Source organism: Perca flavescens, chromosome 1 (assembly GCF_004354835.1).
Source record: "Perca flavescens isolate YP-PL-M2 chromosome 1, PFLA_1.0, whole genome shotgun sequence".
Classification (NCBI taxonomy): Eukaryota; Metazoa; Chordata; class Actinopteri; order Perciformes; family Percidae; genus Perca; species Perca flavescens.
In genome coordinates this window covers 33,092,185-33,107,065 of record NC_041331.1, presented here as the reverse complement: position 1 = coordinate 33,107,065, position 14,881 = coordinate 33,092,185, and the positions used below count along the sequence as shown (strand labels likewise).

The 14,881-nt window shown below is 39.5% G+C and overlaps 1 protein-coding gene across 2 annotated transcripts; it reads left to right on the top strand.

The window, feature by feature from the left end:
* The first annotated feature begins 1,478 nt into the window (after positions 1 to 1,478).
* On the top strand, positions 1,479 to 14,573 carry ube2q1 (ubiquitin-conjugating enzyme E2Q family member 1). Of its 2 annotated transcripts, none has more exons than XM_028580361.1 (13): positions 1,479 to 2,203; positions 2,586 to 2,690; positions 4,376 to 4,498; positions 5,168 to 5,221; positions 5,675 to 5,815; positions 6,135 to 6,219; positions 6,834 to 6,894; positions 6,981 to 7,071; positions 7,166 to 7,224; positions 7,385 to 7,433; positions 7,575 to 7,670; positions 10,775 to 10,841; positions 12,993 to 14,573. In XM_028580361.1, exons 1-13 carry the CDS (start codon positions 2,045 to 2,047, stop codon positions 13,022 to 13,024), a joined length of 1,122 nt encoding a protein of 373 aa, XP_028436162.1. In that variant the 5' UTR covers positions 1,479 to 2,044; the 3' UTR covers positions 13,025 to 14,573. The 2 variants fall into 2 exon arrangements, with proteins under 2 accessions (XP_028436162.1, XP_028436170.1); XM_028580369.1 differs by lacking the exon at positions 1,479 to 2,203 and adding an exon at positions 2,216 to 2,486.
* Positions 14,574 to 14,881: the final 308 nt, after the last annotated feature.

The window sequence follows — 14,881 nt, the reverse complement described above, 5'->3', positions numbered from 1 at the left end:
AAATGGAGGTATTCATGTAACTTAAAACATAATAACCACCATTTACTAGAGAGCAGGACTAACAACATAGTGTGTTTTCATAAGTTTATAAGCTAGGTATACCCTATACCCTACTCTAACCATAACCCTAGTTGTTCAAACCTTGAGCAACACTACCTCCTAGTGGGCACCAGGTACTACTACGACATGATTTGATAAACATTGTTTATGGTTTCTATTGGAGAATGACACAGAGATCATGTGGACTACGACATGTCATTTTCATGGATCCTTGTGAGCAGAGTAAATTATTTTTGCAACCCAATATGTATCAGGCAGTGGGAAAATGACAGTTGAGCTGAACAGCCATTAAAATACATATTAAAGGACAATATTTTATTGTATGTTATTATTATATTATTATTTATACACACACGCACACACACACATGCACACACACACACACACACACACACACACACACACACACACACACACACACACACCCACCACACACACACACACACACACACACACACACACACACACACACACACACACACACACACACACACATGCTTAATATAGCTTACTTACAGATCTCAGATGGCTGGGATTACCCAAGTAGTAATGACTTAACTTTTGATGTGAATATCAATCACACCTGCTTATTGTTCCTAACTAGCTTGTAGCCAAACTAGTAGCATTTTACAACTATGCCTTTTCTTTAGAAGTGGCCAACTAGATGATCCTAACTTTCCATGCTTATGTCTGTAATTGTAGCCTATATACTTTTGATAATTAAACATGTATGACCTTATATAATAAGCAAAGTCACTGTTACATGTATTCCTCTTCTTCAAGATGGGACAGACACGTATGACCATCTGTTGAGACATAACATACAGATTAGAATATCAGATTAAAATAAATTGGGATCATAGCCATAGGCCAAATCAGACTAGCTAATGTGCCTAACTGAAAATAATACAGCAAGTCAATGTCAAGAATGGTGTGTAGGCCTATACTCAAATTAAACAAAGCCTAGTATGTAAACAATTAAAAAAATATATGCTACAGTAATTTTAGGCTACATTTCTTAGTAAAACATAATTTTAAATTTTGATTGTTTGATTATATTGTGATATTAAAGAACACTAATGCTGAGTCATAATAACAAGAAAGTCAAACATTTGTGATTGACACTGCATCAGACATAATACCAACGTTAACGTACTCAATAAATTTCAGCCATCTTTGAGGTACCAAGGTAGAATTATTCACTGAAAAAGGCCAATTCTATCTAAGTTATGCGCACCAGTTTACTCTGGTATTATCTGAAGCAGGAAATTGGTTCTTTTCCCTTACAACATTTTTTAATCACATTCACAGTCACATAAATGGTTGACAAAATGATCCACTGTCCACATCCAACTTTTCTTTATTTTCTAACCTTAAATAAATTGAGAACGCGCTGTATGCTGGGATTCTGCGGGAACGGGGAGGTTGCAGAACGCCATCTTTAAACCCCACAAGAGGCCAGCTACAGTTGTACACCGGGATGAAAAACACTATAGCGGGATATAAGTTCAAATCGTGGACGTGATGTGATTGTCTCCCGGTCACGTAAACAATAAGGAACTGTTGGTGGGACTGTAAGGAGAGACGGTCACGGGACACCGCGAGAACCCTAGGCTGGTGTTATCATAGACAGACAACAACAATAGACAGAAAGACAACAACAACGGAGCTCGCTAAGTCGCTCGCTAGCATCTTGCCGAGCGCTGCGCTATTTTCAAATGCTAACTAAAAGCTAGCTAACGTTAGCCACTTCATCCGAGAGTGACTTCATCAGCAAATCTGTTCGGTTGCGCTGAATTTTGACCAGGACGCTGTTTATACTTGGCACTGGGTATCCAGCTACATCGACAGGGGCAGTCAACCATTTATTTGCCACATTTTTTAACCAATTTGGTACATACATTTGCGTTGTGGCTTTAGCTAGCTAAAAGCTAAGTCCCGACTTCTTCCCCTCCCCAGCGGCCCAGCCGGAGATGCGTGGAAGATGTCGGTGTCGGGGCTGAAGGCCGAACTGAAGTTTTTGGAATCCATTTTTGATCCAAACCACGAACGCTTCAGGATCATTGACTGGAAGCCTGACGAGCTGAGCTGTCAGTTTAATGTTACTGGGGAAAAGCTGTTGATTATCCACTGTAATATAACGGTAAGATGACAGGAACACAAGTGCCGGGATGTATCCCTTGTTGGTCGTTAGCGAGCTAAAGTTAGCTGGTTAACCTGCTAGCCGGATAGCAGACTAACGTTACCTTAACAACTGTACAATCTGATGCTGTGCGTGACAGGCTTTTTCGTATTTTCATTAGCCAGTGTCAGTGGGAGCTACGCAGTCTTCAGGGTTTTTGGTCTGACAATCCGACATGAAACCGAATTGATAAGCAGCCCTAGCTAACGCTGCAATCTCAATGCTAATGTCTCCAATTCAAATTGTACGTTATTTACTGATTCTATGTTTAGCCCTGCGACACGAAATATAGGTCACATGTGTTGATTTTACTCTTGTTTTTGCTGTGCTCCACTGTATTTAGGAATCGTATCCATCTACTCCGCCGATATGGTTTGTGGACTCTGATGACCCTAGCTTGGCGCAAGTTTTGGAGAGGTTGGAAGATGTGAGAAAAGGCAGCACCCTGGTAACGTTAGCTATCCTAACTTAACGGTATACTTTGTGAGGACAATTTTAATATTCATAGTGAATGTTAACCTTAAAACCTTGATCCAAAAATATTGTCTGATCACATAGGCCTAGATTTTGGGTGAATACTTACTTACAATACATAGGTTATTGTGTGATACAGCAGTTTGTTCAAGTAAACAAAAATGAATAATGAGCAGATAATTTATTTCCCAGCTGACTTATTCATGTTCCTGATAAATTTAAACATAATCTGATACAACTGCAGCCCAAAATGATTTCATACTATGTCTGAGGTATATGGCATATTGCTGAATAAAAATACTACACTTTATTTCACTTAACTGACTTCATTAGCTTAACAAGTAATGACCAGGCTGCCTCTCCACAGGGAGCATTTTCTTTGCATTATTGTGACATAATGCCAGCCTGCTGTGTTGAGCTTCATCAGGAGGAGGCAAATCATTTATTGAAGACTTTGATTTGTCAAGCCAGCTATCATTTAGATGTGTTAACCCTAGTTCACTTTTTACTTGATTGTATATTTGTATTCTAGACTACATTTCACAAAGTGTTGTCCTTTAACATTTATTTGCATACTTTTATGTTGAACTAGTTAAAACAGAGTTTTCACTGATGCAGGTTGAGTTTTTGCCATTTTAGTGTATTCACAAGATGTACACAACTAGGAACTTATTTAAATGGGTTTATTAAATGTAACAAAACAGCTTGCATGTGCTGCATAAATGTGTGTGACAATTTGTACTGAGGGAATGGGTTAAACGTGTACGTGCCATAACTGGCAGGTACAAACCGACAGGTTTTCAGCAGATCAAATGGCTGTGTCATTAGATCATTGGGACAACCTTTGAGGTCAAATGTCTGTGACCAGCAGATTGTTATGTAATCCTACATGTGTGGTGCCATCCTGAGCTTAGTTCGCCTACTTATTCATGCTGCTCTGTTAGTAGGACACAAAATGTGCTTTTTATAGAAGTGCTGTCAGTTTTTCTTTTGAGAGAAGTTTTCTTTTTTTTGCAGTTTGCACCATGACTACATTCTACATTCAGATAAAGAATACAACATTGTTTATGTTGTGTGGGGTAGGGGGTAAGGGACATACCTTACATTCCTGTGAATAGATAAGATCAGTCTATTTTCTTACTGTTGCACAGATGTTTTAGCGGTACCCTAAATTTGAATTGCACCAAATTTGCAAAGGCAAAACACATTATCTGATGGCAACTTAATGACTATGCTACCTAACCCTTTTTGTATCTGTGTTTTGTTATTTTACATCTATAGTTTGCAGTCATACGTGAGAGTAATTTGCTCTAACTTTATTGCTACACTTACAGATCGCACGATTTTACATTATTCCACAATTTTTTCCACTTTCATAATATATATAATCTACTCACATAATATATATAAAAAAATTGGGAGGGGAGGTAGGTCCCTTATCTGAAACAAACCACAGAGGCCGTCTTATGCTGTACAGATTTTAAAGCCCCTTGAGGCAAATATGTGATATTGGGCTATATAAATACAAATTAGGCTTAATTAAAGATAATCTACCTGTTATAGTGTTTCTGTCACATGTCTGCCACGTGGCGTTGCTGTATAACTGCATTGGTTTATCTAACTCTGTATACCCTCCTCTTTGTGGTTTGTCTTTCCTAGCTTTTGCAGCAGTTGAAGAAACTCATTTGTGACCTTTGTCGGCTGTACAACCTTCCCCAACATCCAGATGTGGAGATGCTTGACCAGCCCCTGCCTGCAGGCCCTGTGGGACCAGACCGAAAGGCAAGGCTGTCTAGTTCGCTATTGTGAAATTCCTCCGCATGGCATGGAATGGCGTGGCCAGGACGTGGCCAGTATTTGTTTACTTTTAAGGAATAAAACATGCATACTTAAACAAGGATCTTTTAATATGCACTTCTGAACCACTTTGCTCCGTAATGAAATAACAGTCAACATATTACAGAGGGCCTTGTTGATTGATGTGAAGTTGTTCTCTAAGCTGATCTTCCCGTGGTTATGGTCAGGAAAAGGTGGTCTTATGTAGGGGTGTAACGGTTTTGAAACCAAGACCAAAATCCGCAACACAAACATTCACGGTCTCGTGTCACAGTCCCATCTTCCGCGTCGCTGTCTCATGAATGCAGCGTTCTGTCTGTCGCAGAGACATGGCTGCATGGACACATTCCAGGCACAAGCGCAAACATCGCCATCTTTCTGACGGTACGGGCAGACAGAGACCTTGGAAGGTGCGGTAAGACGAATGCAGGGGGCCTTGCTGTGATTGTGAAAAACAGGTGGTGTAACCCCAGTCACATGGTCGTTAAAGAAAGCATCTGAAACCCGGATTTCGAACTGTTAGCTCCGAGTCTCTATGCATTTCAGCTTAGGGAGTCTCTTTCAGATGACTTTAATCAGCTTGACTTAATGCCTTTTGTGTGTATGTGTGTATAGCATGGGACAGAGGAGGTCACATCTGAAGAAGAAGAGGAGGAAGAGATGGGCGAGGTAAGTAATAATCTTTGGTCTAAACATCGAATGTATTGCTCTTACAAGATTGTGCTGGTTCAGGAATGGAACAATTGTATTTTCCTCCCATCTTAGTCATAATTTGAAAGAGAAATATTTAGGCTGTTGGTATTGCATGTTAGTATGGTATGTGGTTTGGGAAAGCATATCGTTAAAGATGCCAATGTTTACATATTTTATGTTCGAATGTTGATCCTTATCCTCCCCCAGTACGTACACATGATTATTGTCTTTAGGTATGATTTGATTATGATCTAGTCACCCTGGATATTGTTGAGCTAATGTTAATGTTATTCCAGTGAACAAGGGAGATTCATCACATCTTTTGACTTGGCACTGGCTTTGATCCCTGGGCCGTTTTTTATGTTTCACGTATTGCTGGAGAACCAGAAACTACTTAAAATGAATAAAATATAAAATATGAACCATCAGGACATAGAGGATCTGGACCACTATGAAATGAAAGAGGAGGAGCCTGTGGATGGGAAGAAATCCGAGGATGATGGCATCGAGAAGGAGAATCTGGCCATCTTGGAGAAGATCCGAAAGAACCAGAGGCAGGACCATTTGAATGTAAGTCTTTGATTAGTAAAGTACATATATTATATATTTTAGGGTGCTAAGATGCTTATGGTTGATAACGTATTTTGAATTGTATCCAAACTATCGAACCAGCCATCTTTCATGCACTTATTTGAACATTTTTTTCAAGTATTTTGAGGATCAGTGAAATATTTATATATTAATATAAATATTGATGTCTAGTGGAATAAAGCTTTCTCTTTGATGTTGGCCCATGTTAGGTACAGATGACAGGTTTACCTTCACGGTGAATTGCAATGCACTGTGTTCTTTGTCTTTATTGTTACCGTTGTTGTTTTGAATTTTGCAGGGAGCCGTGTCTGGTTCAGTGCAAGCCTCTGACCGCCTGATGAAGGAGCTAAGAGAGATCTACAGGTCTCAGAGTTACAAGACCGGTATGCACTCTGTACAATGTTTTGCTCTTATGGTGCAGATCTGAGAGAAAAGAACACTTACAAATAACTCTACCCGGAAACTAACATAATCCTACAAACCCTCACACACAATCACCATTAATTCTATCCACTTTATGTGATTGATAGTATTGGTGAACATCAAGCATTGTAATACAAGAACAATGATGTTGACACAATCAGAAATTTAACATTTGAGAGTAAGTTTAGTTGTGTGGAATTTAAATGGTGCCTAACACCTGTCAATGTGAAGTCAGCTCCACCCTCTTGTCAGTGTGGTGGCAATACTATAGGTTACTACACCCTTTCAATGTAACTTGCAACCATCTCTTGTATCCTTTTAGTAATGGCTATGTTTGATATTTTATTTTGTATAACTGTTTCACAATTGAACAAGTCTTCAAATAATTTCTGCAGAATTAACTGACAGTGATATGACGTAGTGGAGCTACCAGTTAAAATACATTTCATGCATTGCCTCACTGTATTACCTTTCAGTTTATAAAATGAAAGGGGACATTAAATCATTACAGTTTTTACAAGACATTGCATCGGGAGACATCTGAGAACTCCTATCTAATCAATTTCTTTTGCAGGCATCTATTCAGTTGAGCTTGTTAACGACAGCCTGTATGAATGGCACGTCAAACTAAGGACGTAAGTAATTGGGATCTTGTGTCGCACATTATCGTCATTATCGTCAACATAAACACAGATTGATTGCATAATTTACTGACCAACAGGGTGGATCCAGATAGCCCCTTACACAGTGATTTACAAGTCCTAAAGGAGAAGGAAGGAATGGATTACATTTTACTAAACTTCTCATATAAAGTGAGTAAACTTGACTCTGCATTAGTAACCATGAAGCAGCATTTTGGAGTCTGAAGTCTGTTAATTGACCATTTTTGCTGGTCCTGCTCTACAGGATAATTTCCCCTTTGATCCACCGTTTGTCCGCGTGGTTTCGCCTGTGCTTTCTGGAGGGTGAGTTTTAGTTGGTACACTTTCCACTGTTTCTTCCTTCCCCAATGACTATTTTATAGTTGAGCTTGAGTTTGTGAACAAAGTGTCTTTTTGAAAGAGGACCTCATTGTGTTGTTCTCATAGCGCTTTCTCTGATAATTATTTTCCGTCTTTGCTTTAGTTATGTTCTTGGAGGAGGTGCCCTGTGCATGGAACTCCTCACCAAACAGGTATGCCAGATTTATTTGTTTAAAGCCATACATTAATGTGAATTTGCACTGCATAACATTACATATACATTTGGATTATATTTGCATCTGTTTTACACTTTTAAAACCTACTCTTATTGAACTTGGTTTTCCTGATTGCAGGGATGGAGCAGTGCCTATTCCATTGAGTCTGTCATCATGCAGATCAATGCCACTTTAGTCAAAGGAAAAGCCAGAGTGCAGTTTGGAGCCAATAAAGTAAGCACTAGAGGTTTCTTTTCAAGTCAGGAAATGTCCTGTGATAATGTTGAGCTCACATAATGAATGATGTGGACCACGATGACAGTGCTTTGAAACAGAGGCCTTATAATGGCGGCCTGTTGTGCTGTGTGAGAATCTCCCGTTTCTGCAGCCAAAGCTAGTTATGTGCTATTTTTTGTATTGCAATTGGAATGGGGTGGGATGTGCAGGGTGTCACTACTGGGATGGCCAAGGTAGATGCTTATTTTTTTGTGCTGTCACTTGTCATGTTCTCTTAATGAAACCTAATCGGTCTACTGGCTTTTCTCAGAGTTTGATAAATTAAGTCCCAAGAAAAAATAGATATTTAAGCCCCTCTGAGAACCTCATAGATGCAAATCCCATTTAGTGTGTCCTATATTTTGATTAATCATGGCTTCAATTAGTTGATTTTTCTCACTTTTTTTAGTTTTATGTGTGTGTTTGGCTTTCATGCGTCCCCCAATCTGATAAATGTTGGGGACGCATAATGTGCAAAAAATGTGGAAAACATACATGTTTTTTTTTTTTTTACGTTTGGACCTCTGCACTGTTCCAATGTAAGAGGTACTTTAGCTGACTACTGAGTGCCTCTTACAACAGCTACTAAAATCCTCTTTTTTTTTTTTTTTTTTTTAACTTGGAGAACACACACTTGTGTGTGCAAGCCGATCCGCAATAATCACCTATGTGAACCCGACCTGCAACTTGCCAACATTATGCATTAGAGTATATAGTACTCTACTATAGCACCATAGTAGCACAATTGTCAAAGAGGACAAAGACGGCTGTTACGTCTGCGTGTGTTTTGAGAGAGGGAGAGAACGAATTGAAGAGAAGGTGGACCATTGCATGCAATGTTTCTGTAAGTTATTAATAACTTTGCCTACTCAGAACCACTTTTTTTCACCTGCCTGTGGGTCGTCTCACCAAGCATACTGCATGCAGTCCTGCCATGCTGGCTGTCCCTTTCACACGGACGTCTGTTCGGATCTGTGACTAACTTCAATGCCAGCTTAAAGGCACAACAACTCTGTTTCCCCCATTCCGTCTTTGTAACTTTCACAGAGACGGCGAGGCGGATTAAAAACAGTCCTGTCTTGGAATGTAAAAAGGGCTTGTATTTTTGTCAACCTAAAAATTGGACCCCACTCAAGGCCTGACAGGAGTATGGTGTGTGCGGTGTTTGATGTTAAAATACTTGTTTTAAGAGTGGAATTTTAAGGAAATATGTTTAAATTATAAACTATAGCTAAATTAAAGCTTAACCAGTACTGAAAAAAGTAATCCATGAGGACCGTTTGACAGTGAATTTTACCCTCATACCACTAATACATTAACGCAGTAACCCGAGATAAAGCAGTGTTTGCTGTCAGCGAGAAAAGGGTCAACACATGTTAGAAAACCTGGTGTCAGGACCTGTCTCAGTCAGGGTTAAGCACTTAATCTGAAACCACTTCAGTTTAGTACGAAAATGTGAACTTCTTTTAAAAATTATAGTTTTTCTAGCGTCACTATAGAATTGCCACAATCTTACACAATTTCTACACAGCCCACACAGTGTAAGCAGGGCAGCTTCAGTCTTCCCTCGTTGTCTACACAGGACGTGTTCAGACAGAGTATTGAGTTTAGGTCATCCACGTTTTTGAGGCGCTCACTGCCCAACACACAACCACTGAACGTGCTTGCATAAAATGGAGACTGATAGAATCAATGCATAAAAAGATGCTTTGGTTTGCAGTTTCGCACGTAAAATGTGAGTGAAATACGAGCCATGATGTGGCCCGTGCGGACGGCTGTATTGATTAAAATGGAAGCGTATTGGTTTTAGACGCACTTGAGAAGGACGACTGAAAAACGTGGCTAACACTCCTTGTTTGTAGACGAGTTGTTAACGTACAAGGTGCTCTTGAGCAAGGCACCAAACCCCCAACTGCTTGGGGCGCCTGTCCATCGACAGCTGCAGCCCCCTCACTCTGACATCTCTCCGTTAGTGCATGTGTAGGTACTGAGCATGTGTGTGCATTTCAGGCCTGTGTCGAATGTGGATTCTGACAACCGAGTGATAACGTTGTAATTTCCCATGCGGGATTAATAAAGTATACATTATTATATTGGCTGCAACTTTAAGTCCTCCTGGCCATAAATTAAGTTTTACTTGGCTGCCTAAAGTCGGCTTAACAAAGATTTTAGACCGATCTATAGTTTTAGGCCAGTCTTAATTTTTCTCATACATTAGTCTGTGTGTTTCACAAAAGTTAAAACTGACTTGCTGTACGGCTAAAAAGTTAGCATATTATACCTACAAACCGAGGCCAACTCAGAACTAGGGGCCATGTTTCTATGGTAACAATTAGTGGCACCAAAAGACAAAAAAGTATCTATGGTAATGATGTTGTGGAGTGAGCAATAAGGTAAGAAAGAGTTTTTAGCAACTGCAGTAAGAAGTTAGAAATATACATACAGGTACATATACTAGTAGAGGCATCGTGAGTTTTTGTTTGCGTAAGGAGTTTCCTTAGGATCCTGAGCCTGATGGATGAGTTAGCGAAAGTATTCAGCCCTGCCACATTAAGAAGCCAAAGCATCTCCACTGCTACATGTCTGCACAGAGTTGAGATTTAATTTTACTGGAAGTTTTTTTTCCCCATTGAATTTTCCCTGTAAAATATCTTTGTAACGGTTTTCTTCCAGAACATTTTTTGCTGAAGTGAAGGGAGCGGAGTGGTTTGAATAGTCATGTTGTTTAGGTTCAAAAAAGGTCTCAATCTACCCAGAATTCAGGACAAATTAGTCTTAAAAAGTCTTAAATTAGATTTTGTACAAAGTTTTGTCTAAATCTAAGCAGTGAATGGTGATGGCCAGGTCTGTGTGAAAGCAATCTGGTATGAATGGTCAAACAAGGGAAGAATATAGGTTTGATATCCTGCACTACACACTGGGTTTTGTTCTTGAAATTGGAGATAGAGAAGCTTTTTTTTTGCCTGTAGAAAACAGCTGTCATTGCGGTTTCCTGTTCTGTACTGTCATCATAAACCCAGTGCGCACTCTAAGGTTGATGTCATGTTTCTTTTTTAATGCAGAACCAGTACAATCTTGCCAGAGCACAGCAGTCCTACAAATCCCTTGTTCAGATCCATGAAAAGAACGGTGAGTGTTTTTGTGCATAAGTGACCTTGTTTACTGAAACCAAATCCCTCCAATGCATTAAAGCTGAGGGCAATTATGGCTTCTAATGATGTGTATGTACCAAACATGGGCAACATTTACATGCATGTAGTCCACATTATTACACTCCATTTGTATAACTTGTATAGTAGCTAGCAGGATATAGAACACAGCAATACACATACTTACTAAGTACAACATGCATGTAATTCAGGGCCATTTATTCGCATATAGATTTATACTTAACAATAACCATGTCACTTTGGCTGTGCTTTCACTATGATTCTGTTAAAGTCTGTTACAGACCATTTTATTTATCACATTTACCATTTTTCACACTTAATGTTAAAGATCTTACTGACCTTATTTTTGGGGCTCTTATTGGAGTCTATGTGAGCCATAAAGACACCAGCTAGTTTCTAGCAAGTTTTTGTTATGGCAGATGGATTTAAGTGTTTAAAGGAGACCTATAATGCATTTCATGTTCATACTTGTATTTTGGGTTTCTGGGTTAAACTATCTAAATTTTTCAGACCTTTTACCTTCAGCTAAGCATTTGGAAATTTCAGGAGTGTGTAACACAAAGTAAAGAATCTGGAAGCAAGACAAATTAGACAATACTCTCATTTTAAACATTTGTATTTTAAACATTCTTGCTAATATGAACTAAATTGCATTATGAGAAATAAGAAGGCTTCTATAAAGCAGTTATACACTGTCAGGAAAGTATTTGTAGTGTGAAGGTGCCCTTGTTACACACTACTCTATCTAGTCTATTTATGGTAGATGACAAATGTCCTAAACAATGGTCTTAATAACTATTACATTTACTTATATAACTTGCTGTTTACCAAAATGTCATGTTCAGATTCAATGATCAATGTTTTAACATCATTTCACATACATGTCACAATTCTGCTTACGAACTGAATCCTTTGTGGCTTTTGAATTTGATCATTATAATTGATATTTGGCTTGGTTTCTGAAGAGCCGAATAAAGGAATGATATGCCCAGTCAAATCCTATTAATATGCAGTTGAATATCAAATTGCATAGAATCAGCAAGATAAGAATCAATATTTAAATTTGAAAGTTAATTTTATTCGAGGAACAGCACTGCTAGGTCTGTTGCTCAAAGATGACCATTAATGCAGATTTTTGTTGTTGTCCTTGACCTCTGTTAAAACACCCCGCTGCATTTCAAAACCAGAAGTGCCAGGGAAAATATGTAAATTTCTTTTACTCTGTCAGGCGACATTGGGCTATATTTAATTGCAGTAGAATGTGAAAGTTGAGAGCTGAAAGCCTAGCTGAACACTTTCTACCCAATGTTTTGGTTCTCTTACCAGACATGGTTGGTAATGTAGGTGCAAGCTAGGGCATTGGACCAGAAATTCTATATATCGTTATTTGTTTCGGCTGAATGATGATACAAAATATATATCTGGGAATTTTCTACAAAGCGGGCTAAAGTCAGAGCCACGTGTGAGATTTTATTCAAAACAGACCTCTCAAAAAAAATGCAAAGACAGGGTTTCCTTTGCTGTTTAAAAATGTACAGCTGCAACACATGTAGGTGAGAGTGATTTGCAGACTGGATTCTCTACTCACTGAGTGTGTGCGACCAGTGGAAACACTGGTGCAGTTACAGGTTTTCCTTTCCTGCTTAAAAGAAATATACAGCTGTGCAAATAACAATAAAATGTAGGCAAATGTCAGCAGTGTGAGCCAGTGCTTTAGCAGGAGAGCCTGTGAGCGAGTGGGGGCAGGGTTGCCCGGAGAGTGAGAGACGAGAGATGCAAACAGGCACGGCTTTACGGAAGCACTGTTATATAACGCAACGTTAAACATTATCAATATAAACTGTAATGGCTTATGCCATGTCTCGTTTGAAAATATAGTGATATACCTTAAAATGTCGATAAACCGTCAAACCCCAGCACAAGACAATGAGACAGAAAAATGATGCACATGCAAAAAGTATCTACATGTAACCCTAATACTTAACTTAACCCTACTTTTGGTGGCGGAGACCTGTGTCCTGTACTACAAAGCAAGTTCAAAATGTCTTCACTAACTCCTGTTGACTGTAGATTGTTTTCTATATCATTCTTTGTTTTTTTTCCCCCTTAGGCTGGTACACACCCCCTAAGGAGGACGGCTAAAACGGACTCCTGCCTTTCCTGCACTGGGACCACATGTCTTTGATTTACTTTTTCCTTGCAACCAATATTATTTTTTTTTTCCTGCAAACCATTGTGTTCTCTACAAGAGAGTTTGAACTCCAAACCAAATTCCTCATTCAGTGCCCACCCAGAAACACACACACACACACACACACACACACACACACTCCCTCCTGAAATTTACATACAAGCTCATCAGTTACCTGCAAGGGTGTCCTCTCCTCAATATTTATCTCTCTGTACATCTGTTTGATACAATCTAATTTTTCCATTGCGACATTCATCCCATACTCCAGGAAACCTGTGGACTAAATGTCCCACAAACTCACCCTTTGGTTTTGGCGTTGAGCATTCCAAGGTGACTTGCTGGCTGTGAGATGAAAGATGCAGCATGGCTTCATCCGCCAGCAGTGGCAGTCTGATGCTCCAGTCGCCAGACACTGCCTCTCTGGCCACAGACTGGACACGAGAATGGCATGTGACATTTCCTGATACAATGCAGCGGTGGCTGGGAAGGACATTTTAAATGCTGGTGGTGGAAGAACCGCTACCTTTTCTCTCCATGGACGGCCTCTGTAATATTGTGCTCATGTATTATCTTTGCAATGCCAAGATCCCTCCTCTGGAATAACATGTTTCTGAGGCTAGCTTGCTTTCAAACCTCCTTATCTTTTAAAGCTTGAAGTCCTCAGGTGGGGAGGAAGATAAAGAGACCTCTGCAGCCTGGGTGGGATACCCCATAATGAAGAACAGCAGCTGCTGAGCTCCAAAGTTGGAGACCACTGTCGTCGTCATCACAACCAGCAACTGGACAAATCCCTGTAGGAGAGGTTTGGTGTGTCCTAGGTTGGCATCCCAAGAACTACAGTATAACCAGGCAAAGCAGGGGCGTGCTTGGTTTGGATCACACTGTAATGTAGTTGATTTTAACGCCACGTGTAAACATGTAAATTTGTATTTCTGCAAAAGGATTTAATTGTTTATAATGTAACCTTGTCTGGGTCTTTGGCTGGGCAAAGACTGTATTACTATTTACCCTTGTCTATTAACAGCAGGGGCACTGCAAATTCTCAAGACTCATTTAGAATAAGAACACATTGCTTCATGGATACTGTTGTAGAAGGAAACAAAAGTACACCATGATCTTATGTAAGCTTAATGACTACTGCGGTTTTGTTATTTCTTTTTTTTTTCTTTTTTTTTCTTTTAAATATTGATTTGTAGTCCTCATGTTACCGACAGTACCATTCCCCTTATTTGATGACACTTCTACAATGGCCTAACAATAATGGCGTAGACACAGCTGTTTCTGGCATTCCAGAGGTTTGGCTATTCGTATCTAATCACTCAAACCGGATGAACCTCAGTAAGGCTATGCAGTGAAGACACAGTCTTGTGGAGTTTTGTTGTACTGAAGAAAGTTAGTCTTAACAGCTTAACAGTGTAGTCACCTGCTTAGTTCTTGTAGCTGATTCAGATCCTGAGCACTTTGCCAATCCTGCAGTCGTAACAGTCTTGGGAAAAAAAAGAAAAAAAAGAAAAAGTGACCTTTTACCTTCGGACTTTTCCTTGACTTTGTGGCTGGTTTAAAAATGCAGCCAGAGTTTCAAATTCACAGCAATAGTCTCGACCATATACCTTCTGGCTTCACACCTGGGAAGTTCGACTGGAGTCTGTTCCATTTCCAGAGTATTTGTGTAGGTTTGATAAATATTTGTAGGGACCCAGCTCTTCCCATTACCACCTCTCTGGTTGCTATTCATAACCACTCTCAGCACAGCTGTACCCCTCAGCGTGCTGGGTCTTTGATGTAATGTGAATAATATGCAGAAAACT